The 27,369-nt window shown below is 35.7% G+C and overlaps 2 protein-coding genes across 4 annotated transcripts in view; one reads left to right on the forward strand and one right to left on the reverse strand.

Annotated features, from left to right (window-relative positions):
* LOC136041797 (uncharacterized) overlaps nucleotides 1–22,020 on the reverse strand; it is a 69,655-nt gene extending 47,635 nt beyond the window's left edge. Inside the window, exons 1-5 of the mRNA XM_065726551.1 lie at nucleotides 21,796–22,020; nucleotides 12,839–13,823; nucleotides 6,966–7,102; nucleotides 2,693–2,869; nucleotides 86–391 (exon numbers count right to left, since the gene is read on the reverse strand). Of these exons, the coding sequence (XP_065582623.1) occupies nucleotides 86–391; nucleotides 2,693–2,869; nucleotides 6,966–7,102; nucleotides 12,839–13,823; nucleotides 21,796–21,984 (1,794 nt within the window). The 5' untranslated portion in view covers nucleotides 21,985–22,020. The remainder of the gene's footprint in view (nucleotides 1–85; nucleotides 392–2,692; nucleotides 2,870–6,965; nucleotides 7,103–12,838; nucleotides 13,824–21,795) is intronic.
* Nucleotides 22,021–22,202: 182 nt separating this feature from the next.
* The window catches only part of LOC136041807 (xylulose kinase-like), a 44,037-nt gene continuing 38,870 nt past the window's right edge, over nucleotides 22,203–27,369 (forward strand). Inside the window, exon 1 of one of the 3 annotated variants that reach the window (XM_065726566.1) lies at nucleotides 22,203–22,267. In XM_065726566.1, the coding sequence (XP_065582638.1) occupies nucleotides 22,211–22,267 (57 nt within the window). In that variant the 5' untranslated portion in view covers nucleotides 22,203–22,210. Of the gene's footprint in view, nucleotides 22,268–22,287; nucleotides 22,307–26,755; nucleotides 26,903–27,369 lie in introns of those variants that run through there. The other 2 variants (XM_065726569.1, XM_065726568.1) reach the window with 2 other exon arrangements.

Genomic DNA, 27,369 nt, shown 5'->3' on the forward strand with positions numbered 1-27,369 from the left:
ACCAACTAGGTGTTGGGGTGGCGCGAAGCGCCACCCCAACAGCTAGTATATATATATATATATATATAACATAAGGAATAGTTACCTCTTTATCACTTTCCAGTAGCATTATTACTTCATCTGTTAGATGTACACCCTTTTTTAAATCCTCAGCCCAATCTTGACTTCTACATTCTAACCATAATATTGAAACTTCAAGAATTTTACCAAAAGCGGATGTGTAGGAAGAATAATTCAAATCCAGCAACTGACGGGCAAGGTATGAAAGGCAAGGATTAGATTGACGGTTCGGTTCGTAGACTGAAATTTCTCTCAGAATCAAATTGGCCAAGTCGGATGATGTCCATTGTATTTTGTCATTCATTCTTAAGAGGTCTAATGTCGAAACTTGCTAAAAAAAAAAAAGAATATATATATATACTATATTGTCTTCATAGAGCAATTAAAAAAAATTATTGTATTTTAATAAACGCTTTTCAACTTATAGTACCAAGTATTAAGACAGAAAAACAAAGAAAATTGCCCTTTATACGAGGTTGTTTCCATTACTATAGGATCATTTTCGTTCGTTATAAGTTCCGACATCAGTGTTAACAGCCACTTGCAAAAACCTTGTTTTCTTAATTTAATATATATTAATTTTAAAATAGTAAAAAGCAAACCAGGACCAACAGCTAACAAATTTCAACAAAATGTGGAAAATTTCTCAACTGATACTAACTCTGAAATGGTAACTTGATTCCTGACTAAACTGAACAGCACTTTGTAATTAGAGAATAAAGATTTGATATTTTTGCTACAGCAAAATTAAAGTAAAAAGTGAACTATTAACTAAACTTAAACATCGAAAACCCTTAGCCTAAGGTTTACAGTCCCCGTTATAGAAAAATAGTGAAAATCAAAATTTGCACGAACAGCACTGGTTTGTCTCCTTTTTCCCATGAGCCATCATGTTGAATTTGTGCACTTAAAATATCGAGAGAAGGCTCATTTGAACGGAACTGTAGTTTCTAATGCTATTTTAAATCATGAAATATACCACACCTCATCAATACTCCGTGTTTATTTCAGTGTTTGAAATTTTGAGATGACCAGTCATAACCGAAAATCCTTAACCCGCGGTTCAAAGTCCACTATTTTGAAAACTGAAAAATCACGTTTTAGCATGTGTAGCACAATTTTGAATCTTTTTTTCCCCAGATATATTTGTTCTATACCAGTAACTATAGAATACTGCGAGCAGACTCATTCGAACTGCTTGAACATGAGAGGATTGCTGCTCCCCCAATCCCCCTCTTTTCGTTAAATCTTAAATTTTGTATAACAACGCTTTGAGAAAAAGTACTCATTTAGGTGTGTTTGCTCTTCAAAGTAAAATTGAATTTTTCAAAATATGAAGAAGGTTGACATTCCCATCTGTACCCTGCTCTATACCCCTAAATTCAACTTTTTATAACAATGCCTTGATATTTTAAACCGACATCTCTTGTTAAAACTTTCCAGTCCACAATAAGTGGAGAGTGTTTACCGTTATCATCCAGACTGAGCTCTCAGTCACTCCAAATAAAGGTTTCCCAGGGTTTACCCCCCCCCCCCCCGCCCCTTCCACATGCATCTGAATATACTCTCAGGGAACTTTCGGAGACTTGGACGTAAAATACCACTTTCTGAGACTGTAGGTAACATCCAGTCCCCCTCCCCGAGACCCAGAGATTGATCCACTGATCTAAACCTTTTCTTCAGCATAACCAGCTTTTTCCAACAGAATTGGGAACAAATCTGAGTAATAAAAATAGGTTGAAGACAAGTTGTTAACTTTGTTGCAACCAGCTCTCTTTTGCAATATACGAAAACCATTAGAAATTTAAATTTCTGCTCGAATAATATATGACCACGGTTCGAAAGAATCAACCACTGCAGGAATTAAATCAACCTTCACAAAGGAAACAGGTTTTTCTTCTTTCTTTTTTTTTGTACAGACAGCTACTCCATTATGATTAAAATTCTGTTATTAGACCTTTTACATCTAATGAAAAAGGCTCATTTGGGTTCATTACCATGAACTTTTGAACTCGACATCTCTTAAATATGAAGTTGGCTACCACCCAACACAACTCAATCCTTTTTGTCCCAAGTTTTTTTTTATGCTTTTAGAATAATAAACATCTTTGAAAAGCTACACCTCTCCAAAATATTTATTAGAGAAAAGAGGGCCAGAAATGTCAAATGTGGATTTTAGGGTGATAATTTTCACATTTTCTCCTTCAAATAAATGAATACCTAAAATAGGAAATAAGTTAAAGGTAAAGGATACGGTATTAGACTTTACAGTCCGTACCGGCGGTGTTGATCTCCGTTTCTTGGCCCTTCAGCCAGGAAGTGTAATGGGGGGTTGGGGGCCAGCCATCCTGTGCTTTCGCACACCCTTCCTGTTTACCTTCCCCAGATTTCTCCAGGTACCCATTTAGAGCTGGGTCGACTCTGGCTAAGCTTACAGAGTCACGCCACTGACCCCCGTCCCAAACTGAAGAATTGGGTACACTGGGACTCGAACCCGCGTCCTCTCAGACAAGGGATCCCGAATCCAGCGCTCCAACCCACTCGGCCAGGACAGCTTAGGATATAAATTGTAAATTAGGATATAAATAGGAAATAAATTGTAGTAAAATAAGTCAAAAACCAAAATACCTACTCGACCAAGTTTAATGTTGATCCTTGCCATGAGGTTTAGAATCTGATTAAGGAATTCTTGGTTGTCAAATGTCAAGGCAGCACAGAGGCACTCACTCAGGTCTCCATAAAGTTTCTCGTGATTTTTTGAACGAAGCCGGCAGTCGTAAATACTTTGTAATCGTTCTTGAAGAGCAGCCTAAAAGTCATAGAAAAACGAAGTTTTGTTAGAGGATAGCTAACAAAACAACACTACGAAATTTCATAAATAAAATTACATTTTTACTTGGAACTTACCAAGCTTGAATAGGTCGCTTAAAACATGCGGAAGTTCACTACCGAGGGAAGAAACGAAAAACAACATTTCTCCGACACTTTTCCTGCTTAGTATGGTATACGTCCCCTTAAAAATAAACAATTTTGCGAAAAATCTGCATTCGTAATTTTTACCAAAAGGACAATATACTTACGCCTAAATCATTTTATTAATTGGTCTCCGATCTATCCATTCATTGAGACAAAATTAACATATTATTAGCCTCTTTCTTAGAGCACGACCTAAGCTTGCTTAGAAAACAGGGAAATTGTCCTTTTCTTAAACCGATTTCAATCAATTTTCAACATATTTTTAGTCCAAAGAACCCTGTATACTAAATTCCCTAAGTTTAATCCGGTAATTTGAAGAAATTAAACTTTGCTATAGAGCAACAGTAAAATCTTCCTTTGTCATCGACTCAATAACAAGAGCTAAAAGCTCATATGGCACTTGTGACGAGGCAAGAAGAGCTAAGAGCCAAGACCTCATATGGTATGAGCTCTAACAAAATTCTAATAATCAATAGATTGACTTAAAAGGAAAATCAGAGGCTTAATGCCGGTCAAGATTTAAAATAAGAGCTCTGAGTCACAATGTCCTTCTAAATATCCCTCCCCCCAATAGAGCGGATCCGTTCCAATTATGTAAATCACGTATCTAAGACTTCTGCTTATTTTTCCCACCAAGTTTCATCCCGATCCCTCCAATCTAAGCGTTTTCCATGATTTTAGGTTCCCCCACCCCAAACTCCCCCCAATGTCCAGAGCACGTCCAGAAGCACCAAACTCGCCAAATCACTGAGCCCCTCCCCCCAACTCCCCCAAAGAGGGTGAATCCAGTACGGTTACGTCAATCACGAATCAAAAATATTTGCTTATTCTATCCACCAAGCTTCATCCCGATTCCTCCACTCCAAGTATTTCCCAAAATTTCCCCCCTCCAAATCCCCCCAATGTCAAAAGATCTGGTTAGGATTTGAAATAAAAGCTCTGAGACATGAATTCCTTCTAAATATCAAATTTCATTAAGATCCGATCACCTATTCGTAAGATAAAAATACCCCAAGTTTAACGTTTTCCAAGAATTCTGGTTTCCCCCTCCAACTCCTCCCAATGTCACAGGATCTGGTCGGAATTTAAAATTAGAGCTTTAAAGCACAAGATCCTTCTAAATATCAAATTTCATTAAGATCTGGTCACCCTTTCGTAAGTTACAAATACCTCAATTTTCAAAATTACCCCCCCCACCTCCACCAGAGAGAGCAGATCCGGTCTGGTTATGTCAGTCCGTATCTTAGACAAGTTTTTATTCTTCCCATCCCGTTTCATCCTGATCTCTCCGCTTTGAGTATTTTCTAAGATTCCAATTATGTAAATCACGTATCTAAGACTTCTGCTTATTTTTCCCACCAAGTTTCATCCCGATCCCTCCAATCTAAGCGTTTTCCATGATTTTAGTTTCCCCCACCCCCAAACTTCCCCCAATGTCACCAGATCCGGTCGGGATTTCAAATAAGAGCTTTGAGACACGATATCCTTCTAAATATCAAATTTCATTGAGATCCGATCACCCATTCGTAAGTTAAAATACTTCATTTTTTCTATTTTTTAAGAATTGACCCCCCCCAACTACCCCAAAGAAAGCGGATCCGTTCCGGTTACGTCAATCATGTATCTAGGACTTGTGCTTATTTTTCTCACCAAGTTTCATCCCGATCCCTCCACTCTAAGTGTTTTCAAAGATTTTAGGTTTCCCCCTCCCAACTCCCCCCATGTCAACAGATCCAGCCGGGATATAAAAAAAGAGCTCTGAGACACGATATCCTTCTAAATATCAAATTTCATTGAGATCCGATCACCCGTTCGTAAGTTAAAAATACCTCATTTTTTCTAATTTTTCAGAATAAACCCCACCCCCAACTACCCCAAAGAGAGCGGATCCGCTCCGGTTATGTCAATCATGTATCTCGGACTTGTGCTTATTTTCCCCACCAAGTTTCATCCCGATCCCTCCACTCTAAGTGTTTTCCAAGATTTTAGGTTTCTCCCTCCCAACTCCCCCCTAATATCACCAGATCTGGTAGGGATTTAAAATAACAGCTCTGAGACACGATATCCTTCCAAACATCAAATTTCATTAAGATCTCATCAACCGTTCGTAAGTTAAAAATACTTCAATTTTTCTATTTTTTCTGAATTAACGGGCCCCCCACTCCTCCCAGATGGTCAAATCGGGAAAACGACTATTTCTGATTTAATCTCGTCCGGTCCCTGATACGCCTGCCAAATCTCATCATCCTAGCTTACCTCGAAGTGCCCAAAGTAGCAAAACCGGGACCGACAGACCGACAGAATTTGCGATTGCTATATGTCACTTAGTTAATACCAAGTGCCATAAAAACCGTAGGGGAGCAGAAAATATAGCATGCTAAAACTACCACAAAGAACATACACCTTAATATCTAAAATTGTAAAAAGTATATCGACCTCTTTATACTAAGTTAACTTTATACTCAGTATTTGGCTATTAATATATTTTAGGTAGACGGCACTGATGGTGTTTAACTATGAATATAGATTATTTGAAAACAGTAAATACGGTTGAATACAAGTTTGTTTTCAAAATTTTGTTTAAAAAAATAGTACAATAGTGAAAGAAGTATAGATAAAGGTTTTCCCCCTGCAAAATATGTTAACTGAGATTATATGGATCTCTTTATACTAAGTTAACGATATAATAAACAATAAATAAAAGAGAGAGAGAGAGAGAGAGAGAGAGAGAGAGAGAGAGAGAGAGAGAGAGAGAGGAATGAGACGGACAGAGAAAGAGAAAGCAAGAGGGAGGGTAATCAGAACAAGCATACATATTAGGGGGAGTATCCCCGTAATTAATACACAACCTTCCCTTTAACATAAAAAAGATAGTGATTTAAAGACATACTGATTAGTTTGCCCCCCTCTGACTCGTATGGGTTAGGTGTAAATGCAAGGACAGACAGAGAGATAAATGAGCACAGGACCAACTTTTAAGTTTATATATGGGGTGGGCCTATGAACGAATATCAGGTCACAAAGCTAAAATCATGTTAAACACATAAAAAAGATTAAGAGACTAGTGATTGATTTGGTCTTCCCAAGACTAACAACTAATTTAGTCACCGTAATTAGACCTACTATACAAGTTATGCATCATTCGGCTTAAGTTTACTCTGCCATTCTACCATCATGAGTGTTCCTCCCCAAATCCCCTCGGTGGTCAACAATTATTCAAGATATTCTGGCTACTGATGAGCAACATAACTTTGTAGTAGAAGAATCTTGTATATGGTTACATGAGAGGTAAAGCTTCGCATAGGGTACCAGTTGTAATAAAGACATCCATACATAGCTGCAACATTTTATCCTTAACCACTCGTGCCCTCTGTAGAGAAAACGGCTTCTGTTTACCACCTTAATCACCCGCCTTGGCCAAATTTAAAAATATTCCTAGGATTGTCCCCCTTGGAACATTTTTAGGGGGGAGGGGAGGTATTTACATCAATTTATCCTGTGTGTGGATGTTGATACAAATAATAAGAACCTGTGGGGATCATAAAATTGAAGGTAAGTAGGTAAATAAGCAAATGGGCTATGACAGCACAAAACCCTTAAGGTCCAAACCGGCGGTCTGATCTCTGTTTGAAGGCCCTTCCGCCAGGAAGTGCAATGGGGAGCTGGGGGCCAGCCACCCTGTGCTTTGACACACCCTTTCTGCTTACCTTCCCCAGATTTATCTATGTACTCATTTAAAGCTGGGTCAACTCTGGCTGACTTACAGTCACACCGCCGACCCACGTCCCAAATCAAATAACTGGCTATGTCAGGGATCAAACCCATATCCGTTGACAAAGAATTATGAAACCAGCACCCCAACCACTTAGCAATTGAAAGCAAGAAGATTCGATTAAGAATTGAGGGGAAAGACTCGCACAGAAACTCACCTTTTTCTTCTCTTCTTCAGTTTTGAACTCCAACAGTTCAAGAGTATCACAGCAACTCGCTGTCATTAACATAGCTGCAGCGTCATAGTTGCACTTGGTATTATACAACATAACAGCAAATCGCCACAAAAACGTATCTAAATCAAATATAATAAAAAAGTTGACATATAAATATTTTGAAAAACATTGGCTTGATTTGAAGAATAAGGATAACCTTTCTCTATAACAATTTGTCAAAAAAAGCCAAAGGAAAGAAAACTGAAGGATATAATAGCCTAGGTTTGCCAAATTTGTCCCCATAAGTTATCTTTTCTTTGATTAGCCAGATAATACAGTAATAAATCGAAATAACACAAAAAAAACTCTACAGTAACTCACTCTTCATTATGTTGTCTGAAAATTTCTAAAACATTTTTAAACAAATTTTTTTAACTTGAACTTTTTTTTCTATTCATGTAAGGATAACCTAAATCCAAAATAGGAATAATTGTATCTATGATAGTTATTTGCTTGTATTTGACAAAAACCCGTCCCACCAATCTAGACGGAAAGCTTAAAGTCTTGCCATTTTGATTTTATGAAAAAGAAAATCTTGTAACAGCTAAGATGCATAACCAAACAGCTTGTGATAAAAAAAACAAACTATGATTTAGGAGCGTCTCAACCCATTAGGAACCGAAACTCTAAAAAGTGGATGACAATAAATAGAGTACATGAAAAGAATTCAATTTCTATGTTGATTCCAAATATATAAAATTCATTACGTTTAATGTTATCAAAATCTATGAGCCCGAGAAAATTAGCCTCATTTTCGAAAAAAAGGGGGGGCATCCCTAAAGGTCAAGCGATTTTAATGAAAATCACACCATGAAACTCAGCACATCAGGGAACCCTAGTGTAGAGGTTTCATGCTACTACCCACAAAAATATAGAATTTGTATTTTTGCCAGAAGAAAGATCAGAGATGGGTTTTTTCCCCCAGGAGTGATTATATTGAAACAATGTCCTAGAAGATCGGGAGAGGACTCACTTGAACAGAAATCAAAAGTCCTAGTTCCTGTTTTAAGTCACCAAAAAAGATTGGCCCCCAAAACCCCCGAAGAAAGGGCTGTAAGTTATGCAACTAGCCAATTTGCGCGGGGAGGGGGTTGGGCTTTAGCTGGGAGAATTCCTTGTGTGGAAAATGTTTCTGAGGGAAATTTTACATGGAGAGGAGGGAGGGGATTTGATTTCCAGGGCTGATTTGCAAAAACGACAAGAAACTAAATAACAAAAAAAAAATCCTCAACAGAAAGTAAAAAATAACATCAAAATTTAAAACGAACAGAAATTATATAAGGTCCCCAAATATATTGTCACAATTCTTCAAAGGAAACTGCTAAAAAACAAGGGCCAGTGAATTCGAACGAGAAGCATTTTTATATAACTTCAATGCTTTAGTGGAACGAGCAAGGGATGAGGAAGGGGTAACCTCTCTCATTTTCAAAATAATTTCTGTTCATAAGTTTTAATGTGGCTGTCACTTTCAGCTCACTTGATGTGTGAATTCCCGATTCCCAATTGGAATTTTCGTTTTATTTAATGGCATCACTTGAGGCATTGGCTCAATTTGAGGCATGGTTTGATGGCATCAATAGAGACATTGATCGTCAATTGTTTTATTCACAGTAAACTCGATTAACTCAACTAATTGGTAAAGGAAAAGACAATAAATACAACATGACGTAGAGAGCAAGAGAGAGGGAGAGAGATAGAGAGAGAGAGAGAGAGCGAGAGAGAGAGAGAGAGGGAGAGGAAGAAAGAAGGAAAGAGACAATATATTATATCGTAGGAAAACACTATGTCCAAAGGGCTTATGACATCTAGACACATTGGAAATTGCAACAAGTTACCTTTCATCAACAAGATCAGCAGCAGATCTGAATGATAAAAAGATTTGGAAAGAAAACCACAGACTAATTTAAACAGTAACTAGACCTGCGTTGCCTGAGCAACGTGAAGTGTTGCGGCAACCTTTGTCCGGCTTCGCCAAATAAAGTGTTGCGAGAGCAATACTTTGGTTTTGTTTCTTTGCTATCGGTTAAACGCTGAAGTTGTCAGTCTATCGAAGCTTTTAAAACGTTATGTTCAAAGAAGAACGCGATCAGTAATCCCATGATCAAAATCACATGACGAAAGTTGCAAACCCCTTATTGCCGAAGATGATTTCGGTCTAACAGTCGATTGTTGCTTACAAGTCCTCTACTTGTCTCACAATTGGTATCGGCCTATTTTTGGTTTCAGTGTGTACCCTACTAATGAAGTTGTCAACCCCTTGAAACTTTCAAACTAGTATATCTCATGAACAAATTTTTGTACCAAAAAATGGATGACATATACTTTGATCAGCTCATCAAGAGCTAACGATTTCCGTAAAAAAAATTCTATCTGTCTTAGTTCAAAAGTTGATTTTTTTGCCGTAGGCCAACTTTTTAACGTCACCACTTAGAAAAGAACAAAGGATAAGCTCCAATTTCTTTAGCAATGACAGAACTTTTAAAGTTTAAGAGGTACATCTGATAACATTTCTCTACCTCAATCTCAAGTCCGAAAAAACAAATGATAAACCCAGCCGAAATCACGGCAGCACTTTCGGACCCGCGGGAAAATGCCGCTTTTTTTGCTTCTGTAAATTTTTCCATTTATCACTCAAAGAAGATATATTGGCTGTGGGGCCGGGTAACTGCCGCATATATTTGACACTTATAGATTTTAGTCCATCTTCAATTCGAAATTGGTGCCTGCCTGCTTGCCTGCTAGAACGGAGCTTTCCACTCGAAAGCAGAAACAAGGTTTGATGAAACGAAAGCTTGGCTGCACAACTTCAGATACTCCTCTCTGACATAGGCTATATAACTCCACTTCACTTCGCACACCATAGGCTCTGGCTCATGGACAAGCAAAAACCATCCTTTTTGGCCCCAGGCAAGAGTTCTGCGGAGCTTTCCAAAATGTAATGTCATATTCATCAAGCCGGCATGAGGTCCACACTTTCCGTAAAAACCGCACAGGTTAGACCCTTACCAGTTAAAAAAAAAGACAAAACCAAAGTGTTGCTCTCGCAACACAATTACGTATTTTTTAGAGCGTAAGCACGGAAATTTTGACAGAACTGTTGCAAGTATTATATCTGAAAATGCATTCTTTTTTTTCTTGTTTGACAACAAATTTTGAGTGTCAGGGACAAAGATATAAGGTAACACTTCAGGAGACAGTTAAAATAAAGAAAACAGAAACGTGGCCCAATGAAGCCTTATTTGAATATGCGGCATAATATGATCAGTACATGGATGGTTATACCTTTGGGTGGGTCTGTAGACCATTTTGACTACGGTATCATAAGTCTACATAGAATCTCAAATATATCCCCAGGTAAATATAAAGCAATATCGCCAGGCCTTAGCCCAGAACATAAAGTGATAGATAAAGACACAGGGCGTACATAAATATTTTTGGAACTGGGATATCTGTAGATTTTTACTGATTTACAAGTTCACTTGTGGAACAATACAAAAGTTGCATGTAAAAAAAAAGCCTACAAGTTTTGACAGTTTCCATACTCTGCCCAATTCTGGACCAATTTGGCCTATAATTAAAGAGCTTAATTTCTAGAGAAGATACATTTTTTTTTCTTAGGCCCTAACACCGCGCCAGTTTTCTTTTCGGCGGAAAAAAGATGATATTTTCGGAAACAGCAGAGCACCGTCGATTTTTCTTATCAGGACGGAGTTTCAAATCTGAAGAATCACTGAAGAATCATTCAAATCCAAATGAAAAGGCAAATACTTTAAAGCCCTTTGGAGCTCCAAGGGCACTTCCTACCCAATAACACCGTAAACTCGAGGGAAACGTGGCCCAAGCATTAACACTCAAAAATCTATAGGATGAAGTCTTTATTCGACTTTTCAATTTCCTGCTATTCAACAAGCAGTAGCATTCGCTTCCCTCCGTGTCTGTGTTTTCATTATACCTATCGTTATACTGAATGAAACCCAGTAATCCGAGTGTCATACCTTTCAACCCAGTGTGTATCGTAATAACAAATCTAGCTTTTGTTTTCCGTGATGAAAGACACCAAATAATCAAAGGACTGAGTTCATTTGGGGGAATAGGAACAAAAAAAATGTCCTGTAAATGCATTGTAGCATCTAAATTAGACCTAGTTTGAAGGCCTTAACTAGGAAAAAACCTGAACAAAGGAAACCCCAATGCGCGTAAAAGCAAGTGGATGAAGCTCCATTCTAGAAGGCCAGAGCGTACCAGAAGAAGGGAGGCAGCACCAAATACTTTTTGAGATTCGGTAAAATTTCAACCAAAGGTTCAAAACTACACTGAGGTCGGGAAAAAAGCGGAGTAGTTACAGCAGGATCCCAGAGAGTCTAAACGGTCAATCCTATTTTTATATTAATTCCAAGATCTGTTTAAAAAATGTCCAAAATTCAAGAATAAAATTTATAAATTCTGCAAAGGAAGTCTCGTAGTGATATGTCTAATTATTATGTATAGTTAAAGCCTAATCAAAATCTAAAATTGTTCCACAAACTTGAAGCTGAAGACTGGCTTGAAATCTAACATTATTTTAATCTTATTCCTCTCTCCTTCCAAAATCGAAGTGAATTTTCTGATACGGATATGGAAAATTCGAAAACTTTGCATTTTCGTAGTTTGCCAAACCGGCCCAACTCAAACTAAGAAACTGTTTCTGACCTGAAATCAGTTATCTGCTTACTAAACTACTGCTTTTGCATTGGTTTGATCTATTTTAGTTTTAATTTTTTTTTTTCGCCAAACTTAAATAGTGACCAAAAAATAAGCAAAATATGGCCTTGATTACCAAATTTCAAGAATATACTTTCAAATAATGGTTTCTTTGAAATGTTCTTTACTCAGAATAGTTGATCTGAGCTAAAGTTTTCATTTGCATTTTAAAACAAAAGTTAAAATTGAAGGTATTATCCGCCCAATTTTCAGTATGCAAAATCCATAACAAATCAATAGTATTGTGGCTTTTTCAATACTATCATAGATCCAAGCAGGTGAAACATTTTGTTAATACATGACATTTTGAGTTCGCTTTATGAAGGTGGAAAAACTTTATGGAAAAGGACACAAATCCCTCTAAATTCCAAAGATTTGGCCACTTCGCGGCATACTGAGTCACTTAAAGACGGAAACTGGTAATCCAAAGATTAGAGGCTAAGGATGGAACGATCAAGAAAAAGACAAATTATTGTTCACGAAGAGAGAAAGATCTTAAAACTAAATAACCTTGATAAATGTATAAAAGCAAAATAAGATCTGTAAAGGAGAACATTTTTATTGCTGTGAGCAACTTCAAGTAAATCATCAAACTATGCTGCAAGAAATCAAGAGGACTGCTGCGAGTGATAGAATAAGCTCTTTAAGTAAACTTTGTTGAATTTCCCCACTCCTCCTTAAAAATGCCACTATCTACTCTGCCTGTAAGCTCATATTCCCATTTTTTTTAGAAATCAATATTGATAAGGTTTTACAAAGTAACTTGGCCCACAAACTTTCTTAGCACACCGAAATCAACAATCACTGCAAAAACATATGACTAAATATAGGCAGATCAGTAGCACTCCGCTGCACCAATGGCACTGGCAGCACACCGTCGATAAAACGGCGCGGCGTCAGGGTCTAATAAGATAAAGGTCTAATAAGATTACAAATATTTTTTGCAAGATCATTGAAGAACAACATTAAACTAAATCTTTCATTCTATAGCTAATATTTTCTGAAAATTTTGACACCATCTATCTTCAAAAATAAATAAAGTGTTAGAACAGCACAAAAAATGTCAAAAGTCTTACCAAGTACTTTGACTACATACAGAAGTGATTCATCCAACTTTTTGTCATCATGACCTAACTTCATTTGCCTCACAAGAGTTATGGCACTTTGACGAAAGAAAGCTATTAGATTTATGTCCGAATTTTCAAGTTGTGAATTCACTAAAGACAATACTTTTTGTATGAAGAACAAGGCTGTTCTTAAAATAGAAGCAAAAGCAGAAACTTTGTCCTGAAAAAACACTTTAACTGCTTTTTCTTGTACTAATGGCAGAACTGAATATAGTTTCTTTAACATTCGTAACAGACAGAATGAACTTGTAATTCCAATCGCATATTCTTCAGTTTGGAGTTGACAAATACCAATAAAAAGTTTACCAACAGCCATTAATGATACATTTACTACATAATTATCACTAGGTAAAATTTCACAAAAATATATCCACTTGGTAAAAACCATATTTGAATCACTACCCGACAGCACTTTTGGAGAACAGATAAAAATATCCCAATACAAGTCTTTTTTATCAAAATATAAAGAATATTTTTTAGTCAATTCAGGGAACATTTCTGCTTTTAGTTGCAAGCACTTCAAAGACATTTCAAAAAGTAAAATTAATTTTGAAGACTGACATACTTCCTCAATGGAAACATCAAACTCATGTCCAGTGCCCTCTAACTTTTCACAAAGGGCCTCCAACACTTTCAGGGATCCATCAAAGAGCAAACCAAAATGGTCCAAGTTTTTTTCATTAATTGTTTGAATTACATATAAAAATCTTTCACTTAGCTTTTGCAATTGACTAGTATCACATCTTGATAGAAAAGATAAAGACATGGTCCTGAAATATAATATTTTTTCCTGGTCAGTAGCAGAAATACGGCAGCTTTCATTCCAGAACATTGCATAAAATGAATAGAAAAAATTTGACTTCTTACAAGTCAGACTGGAGCATACTGGCATCAAGGACATCGTAACCTGTTTTACACCAGCAAGAGATATATCCTTAAAAAAAAATTGACAAAATATAAGACTGTATCTAAAACAAAAAAAAAAAAAAAAATCCACAAGGCTCTGATTTGTATTTTTTTTCTTGGGGGTGGGGGGTTAGGGTCAGAGTCAACTTCTGAAAAAAGGCCTTTTTAAAAGAAATATACACAAGCAAGTTGATGCATTCTCTTGCCTTAAGTAGTTTTTTCTTATTTTAAATATCATCTCATACCCAAGTAAAGTTATTCCTTGTGCTCTATCAGCTTGAGTAGATACAACAGTAGAAATTGCAAGTTTACACAAACTGAAATTTTGCAGCAACATCTGTAAAGCTAAAACAAAAATGTTCAAATCATGGTTTCAGTCAGAGAGACAGAGAGAGAGAGAGGGGGGGAGAGAGAGAGAGAGAGAGGGAGGTGATTCATCTCAAAATCATAAAATGCATGGAATGGTTGTATTTTGTCAAACAAACACAACTTAGAAACAATAGGGGATTTTTTTCCAAGACAGTGGAATTAAATTCAGTGAATATTTTGCCTTATGTCAAAGGCTGTCTTCTGCAAAACACAAGAATATATATATATATATATATATATATATATCTATATATATAAAAATAAGTTGTCTGTCTGTGGATCTGTGGATCAGGTGACGTCATGTTTCTGTGTCAGCTGACGTCATGAAATTAGTTGTCAGGTGACGTCATGTTTCTGTGTCGGCTGACGCCATGAAATTAGTTGTCATCATTTTTGCTTTGACGGTGACGTCATTCAAGTTATATAAGACATATGTTCACGTAGAAATCTATTAATGTTTAAGTTTACAATGACTGATGAAGATGCTCAAAGAGTCTATGCCAAAAAACTTGCTGCTGATAGTTCCTCGGCACGCTTTCTTTTCTGACTTTCTTTATCAGCAGCAAGTGCTGATAAAGAGTGCTGCTTTTATAGGAGTAAGGCAGAAGGGTTCAAATTTACTAAAGTTGAGAAGCAGCAAACCTTTCTAGTTTCAGGCCTTGTCCTGACAAAAATAAGTTACAACTAAAAAACTCATAATAGGCCTATAACAATAAAATAAAGCACAAAAAATTTACATGTAAAGTGGCTAAAATAAAAACTAATCGTACAAATTTAAGTGCAGAAATATCCAGTCTCATTAATAAGGATGGTCAATCAGTAATTTCAAAACTAGAAAAAGCCAATTTATTTACCTAAGCTTTCAGCTCAACTTTCAAACCAAGACTAACAGGTCCTATCCCAACACAAGACATAAAAAATAGAGAACTAGCCCTCACTGAAGATGAAATAACACTCCAACTGAAAAGCTGCATACCTAAAAATCAAAGGTCCTAGATGAAATTGAAGCCATTTGGCTCAAAGAATGTGCACACTATACTAAAGACTCACAGCTAGGCATCTTCCAAAGCTCCATAAATGAAGGAGAACTACCAAAGCAATGGTCAGAAGCAAGCATAGTACTTGCTCATAAAAAAGGAAAAAAGGTCAACCAGAAAACTGTTGTCCTGTGTCCCTCACTCCATAAGCCTGTGAAGTAATGGAAGGATGAATCGGGACAGAGTTCTTTACTATATCTTTGTCAATAACCCAGTGAACCCATATCAACAAGGTCTCCTTCCCAATTATTAGGCATACTCAACGAGCGAACACAAGCTCTTGAAAAAGGACCAAGCATTTTAGCAGTCTTTTTCTTTTGTAGAAAAGGGCCTTTGATAGTATCTCACCATCAACTGCTCATTAGCTAGCTCTATAAGCTTGTTTTTCCAAAACAAATTTTAAACTGGGTAGAAGCCAAAAGAGATCCTTTCATTATTATCAATTTTCAACTGAAGTTCTGTGAACATACACAAAAAATAGCCACAGTTGCTAGGCTTAACCAGGTAGAATTTATAACACCTATATATTTCTGAAGTTCTACAAAGGGCTCAGAAGGCCAGCTATTGAATATGATACCATAACATGGGAACCCAAACACAAAACAGATTTCTTTAAAAAAAATAAAATACAACAACATGCAAGAAAAATTCTTCCAGGATTCGAAGAGCTACCAAGATCCACTACTGAAACTAAAACAACTCTCCAGCCCTGACCAATGTTTGGAGCATATGAGCCATAGACAATCAGAATTTTCTCCCTTAATAGCTTCAAAACAGGCTTGACCTATTCTGGAAAAGATAAATTTATACACATTGCCTCTGGAAACACGACCAAATCTAACTAAGATAGACACTGATGGCTATTTAGAAAGTGTCAAAAGAGGAGAATTCCCAAACAACATGGTAATCTGTAAGTTAATCCTTTAAATTATATGTTGATTTTGTTCTTTTCTTCAATTAGTATAAAAACTAACTTATGATGAGAGACTAAGAGAAAAGATGGGACAGGGTAATGGCAAACCTGTAAGATCAGCATACCTGTCTATTGCAAACAACTATATATGGCTCTTTTACTAGACAGCTGGAATGCAATTGCAACTGTTGGCTATAAGCCTAGTTTAGTGGTTCCTGAGAAAGAAATATGCAAGGAAAACAATTCGTAGGTAAAATTATAGATCAGCTACTTCTGGCTGCCTTGGAAAAAGGCTGCATTGAGAAAATGAAACTTTCAGTAATGAATCTAAGGCCAAAAACATAAACTGAAAAGGTATTGCCAAGCTGCTATGGCAACCCTCTTCTGATTTCTAAGCTTTAGAAAATTACCAACTTAACAAATACCATGTCGTTGGATCCAAATTAATGTCAAATTAGAATCTGTACAAAACAACATTATTCCTTAATTTTTAGTTTGTTTTTTTCTCTGGTTTTAATTATGAAAGTGCAATTTCTGTTATTTGAATAGAATTAAAAGCCATGCCGAAGTTGTGAAGCTGAAAAAACATTTCTTGTAATTTATTTAAATAGAAAGTCTATCATGCAAGGTTTCATTTTTATAACACACAGATTTTTAAAGGTCACCAAAGGTCAGTGCCCTCTAGAGGGAGAAGGAGTGGATGTAGGTATTTCACAATACCTTCCCAGTAAATGTTTTGTCTAAATATCTATCCCTGAAAGTTTCATTTTCCTAACCTATCCCCTTTCCAAGATAGCAAAAAGTAATTTGCCTAGAACTATACCCAGTTCTTACTTCATAACTTTCAGAATAATTGTAGCTATCAAACTTTCCATGCAGCTCTGCTATACTCCCCCCCCCCTTCTAAAGAGTAAATATATAGATTAAATTATATATTTCTGATATATTCTCCCAATGCACATCTCTGACTTCTACCTGTGTACTGCTATGAAAAAGCAACAACCAGAAAAATAATAGTGATACATGCTGAAATGCATTAGAATTATATAATGTAGGCTATATATCTGCACATAAAGAGGTGGGGGGCGTAAGTGTAGGGTTATTCCAGTAAACAAGGAAACATGTTAAGAAAACAATTCTTGCTTCATAATATACAGAATAATCCTAGTTTGCATATTTTGCAGGGGGAGAAGCTTCATCTTCATTGCTTTCTTTGTAGAGTAAAGGCACAAATGATTAGACAATACAATTTTGAAACTACTGTCAAAATTTTCCTTCAAAACAGGATAACTCTGCTTAGTCATGGCTTTTTAGAGTTTACAACAATTTTAGCTATGTTATGTTCAAACTGTCATTACTTGGCTATTTTTTGGTAAAATAAAGTTTGGATCAGCACCAATTCATCAAGATATATCTGATCTTTTTTTAAATGTAGCCATATTGGCTTTTTCTTGATAAAATTAAGTTAAAATGACAGCCAATACTATATTGACAAACTATGTTCCAAGTGTTGAAAATTCTTGTCTGATGTAGTAGAATACCAAACCAATTAAAAATGTTCCAACAGGCAAATTCAAATGCAAATATTGGCTTCTATTATGAGATTCATTACTTTTGAGAATATCTTGTTGTAACCTTGTCAACATTATCAACAGACAGCAACAGGCCAAATGTCAAAATATAGGTGATTCTCTTAAAATTTTGCTGAACATGTAAAACCGATGAGAAACGATTGGTGTCAAAATTCAAGGGTCCTCTGACAAAAACATAGTTGTCAAATTTACAGATACTTTCTCAATAACAAGAGATTTAAATGATTATTATTTGTAATAATATTTTACATGTAAAAACGTTAATTTTTTTAATTTTAGTTTTAGTGATTTGATGCTAGATTTTTCCATCATCTGAGGAACTCCTGCTTAGCCACATTCTATGTTCATATTTTTAAGCATTTGACTTGGCTGATCCCAACACCCTAATTCATTTATAACTGAGTAAATTTGAAGTACTCCCTCTGTTAGTAAATTTTATACATGTTTTCTTTCAGATAGATCCCAAGCTGTAAAATACAAAACATTCTTTCTGAACCCCTCCCTTTTTATTTATTTATTTATTATTACAAATAGCAGTAAGCATCAATGTTTGTTGCAAAAACACAAAATCATAATACTAATCTAAAGTAAATTGGCAGTGACAAACTAAACAGCAAAAACTTCTAAATAACACGAAACTACACAGCAAAAGCATCTAAATAAAAAGACATTTTTACTAATACACTCTTACAAAATCGAACACTCTCTGCCTCAGCAACCTCCAAAGGCAAACCATTCTATGGTCTGGCAACTCTACTAACAAAAGATAGTTGACCAATTTTTTGCAGTGGTTTTGGGGGATATAATTTGTAATCATGCTGACAAGTAGTGACAATTTCTAAATTTGAAAAATAGATCCGAATCAACATCATCTACTCCTTTAAATATACAAAACACATTTATAAGGTCACTACAACGTCTACAAGACTTCAACAATGGGAGTTGAAGCCTAGAAAGTCTCTACAGATAGGAAAGGCACTGAGGGTATGGGACAAACCTATTAACCCTTCTCTGAACCTTTTCTACCCTATGCTCATCTGTTAGATTTAATGGAAACCAAACCAAAGTATTATACTCAAAAAGAGGGTGGACTTCTATCCCACCCAAAATACCAATGAAACATGTTAAACTCCTCAGTATCACAAACTTTTAATGATTTTAAGTAGGACATTCATATTTCATTTTTGAATTTTCTAGACAAATGATAGTCAAAACTAAATTTTTTAAAGTAGATTAAACTGGTATATTATCTTTGAAATGGGCAAATGTTGACAACACTTAAACTGTGAACAACAAAGAAATCTTTGCAGGACCATTAAAGCTGAGAGAAAGTGGGCCACTCCAGATAGCATTTGTATAGAGACTATACTATACATATTCCACTTTTTTGACTATGTCAAGTGTAGTGGGACAATAAAATACATTCATTCATTCAAAGGATGTCGACGAGATTGTGTGATTATGACCCTCTTTTTGTTTTGTTTTTTTCTCCCAGAGGTAGGATAAGTGTTTAGTTTTTGGTCATTTTGTTTGCTTTTTCTTTTCTCCACAGTGTTACCTTTTTGGGTTAAAAATAAATGATGATCATGATGAATGCAAAACATGAGTGGTGGTCTATACTGTGTTTGTAAATATTTCTAGTTATCAATGCAGCTTTACTTAGTCTGTTCTACTAATCTGTTAGTCTGTTTTATTATACTGTTTTTCTATGTTATATTAGCTTTGTTGTGCTTGCTATTGTTGAGTTATTTGTACTTTTGTTTTGTGTATTAGTTTTTTCTCTGTACTCCACTGTTTATACTTTTGTATGATTGTGGGTAATAAATATTATTATTATCATATCACATGTTATATTATGGAGACCTAGGTCACATGATTGCATTCCATGTGAATATCTAATTTTGTCTTTAGATTTGAGACTATTTTTTCATTTTTTACTTCAACTATCTGAATAGTATTTTATACATTTACACATTTGAAAAAGTTAAAGAGAAACAAAGAAATAAAGTGGAAAGAATAGGCCTGTTGAATCCACCAGGATCTGCTCAAAAGTATTCCCTAAATATTTTGACATTTATTAAATTGGGTTCAGATTTATGTTGAAAATGGAAGCTTTTTTGTTCTGTTAAATGTTTAGGTGAAAATGCTCCAATTTAAGACAATTGGAGTTTTTACCCTTTTCTAACAAAACTTCAAACTTCTAATTAAACAGTTAGATTTGTAGTTATTTTTCTACATACTGAAACCCTATTCAAAAAAAATCTTTAAATTATGCCTTCTGGATTAGAAAAAGTGTTTTTTTTTTTTTTTTTTTTTTTTTTTTACATAAATTGTCAAATCACCAGTACCTTTACCCTATTTTCAGTTTTTGTGTCATATTTTTAAATATTTGTGTCAATTCTGTTAGTCTTGAAAATACTTTATAAATAAACACCAAAGTGCCATCTAGCTAATCTGACCTAACCTGCTTTATCAGCATTTGGCTATCAATATCTTTAAGGTACATGACATTGATGGTGTTTAACAATGAATAAAGATTATTTGAAAACATAAAATACAGTTGGATGTATATTTATTTTCAGGATAAAATTCTAGTTTAGTGACTGCTTGCTATCTTGGAAAGGGGTTAGGTTAGGAAAATGAAACTTTCAGGGATGGGTCTACAGGCTAAAGTATATTCTGGGAAGGTATTTTGAAGTACCCAGCTCTACTCTTTCCCCCTCTAGGGGCCCCTAAAATTTGTCTATTGAAATTATATTCAATAAGCCTATTGAAATTTTGACAAAAGAACATTTTACCTTAATTTTCAGTTACCAGTTGCTTTTTCTCTGCCTTTAGTTCTGAAAATGCAATTCCTGTTATTTGAGTAGAATTCTGAGCCATATCAATGTTTTGTTTTTTTTTCAAAATTTAGGAAATGTATTTGCATATCTTTAAAACCTTATAAATTGGGATTGATCAAAGTTGTGAAACTGAAAACAATTTTGTTGTACTTTACACATATTGTTAAAGGTCATCAAAGGTCAGGACCCTCTATATGGAAAGGGAGTAGAGGTAGGTACTTCAAAATACCTTCCTGGGACATACTTTAGCCTGTAGACCCATCCCTGAAAGTTTTATTTTCCTAACCTAACCCTTTTCCAAGATAGCAAGAAGTCACTAAACTAGAATTTTACCATTTTTAGATATTTGTTAAAAAAAAATTGTACAACAGTGAAAAAAGTAAAGATAAAGGTTCTTCCCCTGCAAAATATGTCAACTAGGATTATTCTTCATATTATGAAGTAAGAAGTAAGAATTCTATTCAAATAACAGGAATTACCTTTTCAGAACTAAAGGCAGAAAAAAGGCAATTGGTAACTAAAAATTAAGGTAAAATGTTGTTTTGTCAAAATTTCAATAGGCAGCCTATAGACCTATCATGTAGGCAAATTTCAGGGCCCTCTAAAGGGAGAAGGATTGGAGGTGGGTGCTTCAAAATACCTTCCCAGGACATAGTTTAGCCTTTAGACCCATCCCCAAAAGTTTCATTTTCCTAACCTAACCCCTTACCAAGAAAGCCAAAAGTCAATCAACTAGAATTTTACCAAATTTTTTCTAATGTTCTTGACTAACCCAACACTTATGCTAGGGGAGAGTAAAGTATAACAGGGCTGTATGCCAAATGTGTTAGGTACAATTATTCTCCATATTATGAAGTAAGATTGTTTTCTTAACATGTTCTTTTCTTGGGAGCCACTGAACTATGCTAACACTGATTGTTGTAATTGTTAAGTTAAATTTGGAAAAACACTGAATAGCCTACACTTAGAGAATCAATAATAGGCTATCTTATAGCCCATATAGACTAATTTGAATGCCTTGCTATATAAATTTATCCCGTTCTTTATATATTTAAGGTTATATCAAGCTTCATTAGCAGGAGAGATGGGAGGGCCAGAGTACAACTAGGCTATCATCACAGCAACATTGGAAAATAGCCTATTGGATGGAAAACCAAATGGTAGTGCTCTATAAAACTTGGTTCAAAAGAGGTCAGAAATAAGACTGTTATGTACAACTGCCCCAGGCTATATGGGTATACCTTACCTCTTGGATACATTTCTCTATTAATCTGTGGCAAGCTGAAAAAAAACCCAACTGGCTTTTCTCTGGTTCTTCTGACAGATGACATTTTTTAACTTTAAACAATAAAGTGAGCACTTTAGCTTCAAATGTGTCATGTTCATTATCTACAAGGTCTAGTATTTCAGCTGAAAGGGTATTCAAATCAGACATGGTTTATAAATTTGAAATTCAATTTTCGGGAAGAGTATGTTAGAAGAAAGAAATCCTTTTATGAAAAGAAAAATATTATATTTAAATTAAATTTTGATAACAGGAAATAAAGTATGTAACAAACTAAGATTAATATTTTTATCTAATATTTTAATTGAATTTCAAACATAAATTTTAAGTTATCAATCTATTTCATTAAATGAAGTAATTTTAAGCAAAATTTCAAATGTTCGACAACATGTTCGAAAAATACGTTTTGTCCTTAGACCTTAGTACCCAACAAGTATCAAATTACAATTACCTATATTTGGCAAAATGATCGGTAAAATTCTAGTTAATTAACTTCTTGCTATCTCATAAAAAGTTTAGGTTAGGAAAATGAAACTTTCAGGGATGGGTCTACAGGCTAAAGTATGTCCCGGGAAGGTATTTTAAAGTACCCACCTCCACTCCTTCTTCCTCTAGAGGGCCCTGAAATTTGCCTACATGACAGGTCTACCTATTGAAATTTCGACAAAACAACATTTTACCTTAATTTTCAGTTACTAGTTGCTTTTTCTCTGCCTTTAGTTCTGAAAATGCAATTCCTGTTATTTGAGTAGAAATTTGAGCCATATCAATGTTATTTTTCAAAATTTAGGAAATGTATTTGCATATCTTTAAAACCTTATAAAATGGAATTGAGCAAAGTTATGAAGCTGAAAACAATTTTGTTGTACTTCAATTAAGCAGAAGATCTACTTTGCAAGGTTTCACTTTTATAACACACATATTTTTAAAGGTCAGGGCCCTCTAAAGGGAGAAAGAGTAGAGGTATTTGCTTCAAAATACCTTCCCAGGACATACTTCAGTCTGTAGATTCATCCCTGAAATTTTCATTTTGCTAGCCTAAACCCTTTCTGAGATAGCAAGAAGTCAATTAACTAGAATTTTACCAAATGATCTAATTACCTTAAATTGCATTTGCCAGCAAGATAAGGTGGTAGATCCTCCTGTGGTGAGTGATGTAATTATGTTGGCTTAGCTTCCCAGTCCAGCCTCCACTCAGCCCTCTCCCAGTCCCTGTTGACTCCAGCCTTGAAGGAGTGGGGAGTCTCAGCTTAGATGGTAGACTCAGATAGGCTATTCCAGAGGGGGACCACCCAAATGGAAAAGAAACCACATCGTTCCCTTCTCCAACATCCAGGCAGGTGAAGCTTAAGACTGTGACCTCTTGAATTGTTAGCCAGGGAGGGGGTGAAGATCTGGTTCAGGTGACCAGATTTGAAAATTTTGTGTGCCATGATCACATCTCCTCTATATCTTCAATAGGTGAGGGTTGGAAGTCTCAGAGATCCTAGGTGATCCTGGTAAGGGACATTATTTAAGCCACGGACCAGTTTTGTTGCTCTCCTTTGGACACTTTCAAGGGCTCTTGTGTCCATTTTATTTTGGGGAAAGGCCAAAGTCAAGCCAAACTCAAGATGGGGACAGACAAGGGATTTATAAAGTTTTATAACCACACATGACTTTCTGGTTACAAAAGAGCGCTTAATGAGTCCAAGAGCTTGATTAGCTTTTGCAACCTGAGCCTGAGGGTGGCTGTGGAATTTTAAATCTTTGTCCACAATGATGCCTAAGTCTCTCACCTCAGCAACTGCTTCCAACTGATCACACCCTATATGGTAGGGATGGTGGGGGTTATTTTGCCCTAAGTGCAGTACCTTGCATTTCATTGCATTGAATTGTAGGGCCCAAGTTGATGACCAGGAGGATAGCCTGTCAAGGTTCAGCTGAATGCAGGCTCTTTCTTCTTCAGTTTCAGCAGGCCCAATGAGCTTACAGTTGTCAGCATATAATGTTAAAAGGTTGCATAGATAAGTTGTACAGTCATTAATATATATGCTGAACAACATTGGCCCAAGGATGGTTCCCTGTGGGACACCACTTATAACTGGGGAATTGGAGGAGAAAACTGGATTGCCATTATCAGTGTAGATCATGACATGTTGAGATCTACCAGTTAGGAATGCTCCAATCCAATCTATCACATCCTCATGCACCTGGTAAGCTTTAAGCTTCAGCAACTGGTATGAGTGTTCAACTTTGTCAAAGGCTTTGGCTTGGTCGAGTAAGATAATGTCAACCAGTTTACCCATATCCAAAATTTTAGTTGCAAATATGCAACTAAAATTGCTAATGTAGGTTGCAAATTTTAGTTGCTAATGTAGGGACTTCCCTGAAAATTTAAAAAGCTCAAAGCATAGTTAACTACAGCTTTAAGTATGGGAAACTTTCTAGTAGGCTATTAAATTAGGTCTATTATGTTAGGGCCTAGGGTTGTATTTCGGTTAAAAATTGTATTTGACAACATAATGTACTAAGTGTTTTTATGTAGCCTCAATTCTCAAACTGAAAAAGATAACTTTTCATAATTCAGTAGGTCTAGGCTAATTACTTTGAAGAAAAACTAGCCTACATTTTAGGACCTGGAAAAGCTAAAAGAGCTGAAAGCAGCCCATAGTGACCAAAAGTCTTGAAAGCTATAAAAAAAACTGGCTAATGAGAAAAAAAAAGCTGATTCAGGAATGGTGGTTATTATCTTCATTGGGCTTAGTCTTAATAGTAAAATGTTAAGCTATTAGGCCTATAAAAAAAAATGAAAGACATTTTTTGAAAGAGCCAGAAAACCAACAGAAATGATATCAGTTTTATTGTGATGTCATTTTTTAGGAGTTTCAGGTGTCATCAGGGGTTTCATTTTAATAAAGAATTCTAGTGTATATTTATCTCAAGTTATCTGAAGGAAACCTAATCAATTCAGCTCCAAACCACTCTCTAGACTACACTATGGTGTTTTTTTTGGTGGACAATGAAGACCTACCTTCACAAGATTGTAAATGGTCTGATATTGTAATTTTCTTTTCATTGGTAGGCCTATTAAAGCTTGTTTAAAAAAGCAATGCTAAGACCCTACCCCAAAAATTTCCACATGTACCTCATCCTGGCTGGTCAAGTCTCTCTAAGCTCACATGATAAGTCAAGTTCAATAGATAAGATAAAGATGGAGGTGAGGACATATGTCACTACCTATGATGAGAACAGCTTTCAAGAGGTCCTTTTGTGGAGCTCCAAGAAAGGGAAAAAATCACCCAAATCAAAACAACTGCCTTCCCAAGTTTTAGAATATACCTAAAAATGTCTCCTGAAACCCCTTTTGAGATAAATAAGATAAGTCTGATAATTTTTAACAATTTTTATGTTGTTAAGCAATGTTTTCTTTGAACATCAACCTTGATGGATCTTTGCTAATAGTTCTCCTGGATCCTAAATCAGCCAAGATACTACTTAATTTATAAACCCTTCTTCACAACCCAATGAAGTCTGCTTTCTTGATCCCAAACTGCTACCCATCTAAAATAGTTGTTGATAATAGGCCTATTCCTGCAGGAATACCAAATCAGGAGTTAAAGGAAGGGCTCTGACAGAACTGGCAACCCAGTCCTGGCTGCTGATATTACCCAACTGGGCAAACCAGATTCTAATAGTCAAAAGTCAAGCAGGTCTTTCCTATTCACACTCAGAGAAAAAACAATATCCAAGGCTAGATGTTCAGTAAATATATGACAGTTCTTATTATTGACTTACCAATTAAGTGAACATACCACTCAATGCCTTTTTTTATGCTCTTCATAAATATAATAATTGCTTCTATTGCAAATTAGATTTTAAGCACTTCTTGAGCTCTTAAAAATGATGAATTTTCAATTAAAGTAAGAGCTATCAGTTGTTTTCTGACAAAATAATACTATGTTTTTTCAGTGCTGTTTGCTTGGTTATTTTCAACAAAATATTGCTACATTTTCTCAGTGCTGTAATTATTTATAATAAGGTTAGTTTAGGTTAGGCCAAAAAGTGCTTAAAGTTTAATTTGCAATAGAAATAGCTATTATATTCTTAAAGAGCAAAAAAAAGCATCAAGTGGTATGCTCACTTTATTGGTAAGTCAATAATATGAACTGTCATATATTTACCAGATATTCCTCTTTGAACAAATGAAACCATACAGACCCTACAAGCCTAAACCAATCCAATGCCAAAATTGTCTAACACTAGGACACAACAAACAATTGCAGTGAAATCTTATATACCTCCTGTAAATATAAGAGCTCCCACTTCAAAGGAATGCTAAATTGTAAAAATGACCAGCATACATGCTTAAACTGCAAGGCCCCCATGATTCTTCCAATAAACTATCATGTCCTGCATATAAAAAATGTGCACTAACGTTCAAAACAGCAGCAGAGAAAGCTATGCCTTATCCATTTGCAGCTCTGGCAGCAAATCCAGCCATTCACTCCAAACAAAACCCTTTATGAAATCACCCAATACTAACACTCACAGAACACCTAACCCCAATATACATGGATGCCCATAAGCTGAATTTTTGGGGCAGGCTTATCTGGTCTGATCTGCACTTCCACTGTTATATATAGACCCGGGCACCACACCAGTTCATGCATCAAATACCACCAATAAGAGGATCAGTTGACTGCTGCTGAAGTGTTGTAACACCACCAGTATGTTGCTTTTGGCCAATGTGGTAGTGTTCTAATGACAGTGAATTCATTTCAGCCAATTCTTTATTGTGTCAACTGCAATCAGTTTTCATCTAGCATCCAACATGTAGGGATCTAGTGTTATTAACTGTTGAGCCAAGTTTTTCAGCCAGACCATTAACCTTTTAAAAAACAATGGTTAGACAAAGACTAGTTTGTCCCAAATGTAGGCTGAGAGTCTTTTCAAACTATGTGAAATGTGGAGGGTGCAATTGTTTGTTTCATGCAGGAGTGGAAAATTTGCCAGAATTGATACAGCTAATTGAAGTGAGAGCTGGCATTGTCCTGACTGCTCCTCTAAGAGAATGCCAATCAATCAGGTATTTGAGTTCACCTGTTTTATCTTCACCTTGCACCCCTTTTTCTCCAAATTCAAGAGCTAGGATGCTTAAAATTTTACATATCCAAATCCCTGTGTTAAAAATTTTGCATGCCAGACAAATCTTGACATTCTTAAACCATTAAAAGACAGACTAGAAGAGTTATTAAGCTACATTTTGACTGTTATTTCTGAACCCTTATCTGCAACTCAAAACAGTGATATAACAAAGAATAATGAAGTGAATCAAGTGAAAATACAAATTCAGAAAATGCTATATTACCCTTTGTAAATTCATTTGAGAGGTCAAGGGCATTTGAACCAGTGACAAACCAGGTGATTAGCAATGACATTGACTGGAATGGTCAAGTTAATAATGTTGAAATTAAATCAATTATTCATGAATGTAAAGATCCCACAGACAAATCCTCTATTACTATAGTAGAGGATCAAGCTCCCGAATATAGG

This window comes from Artemia franciscana, unplaced genomic scaffold, assembly GCF_032884065.1.
Source record: "Artemia franciscana unplaced genomic scaffold, ASM3288406v1 PGA_scaffold_38, whole genome shotgun sequence".
Lineage (NCBI taxonomy): Eukaryota > Metazoa > Arthropoda > Branchiopoda > Anostraca > Artemiidae > Artemia > Artemia franciscana.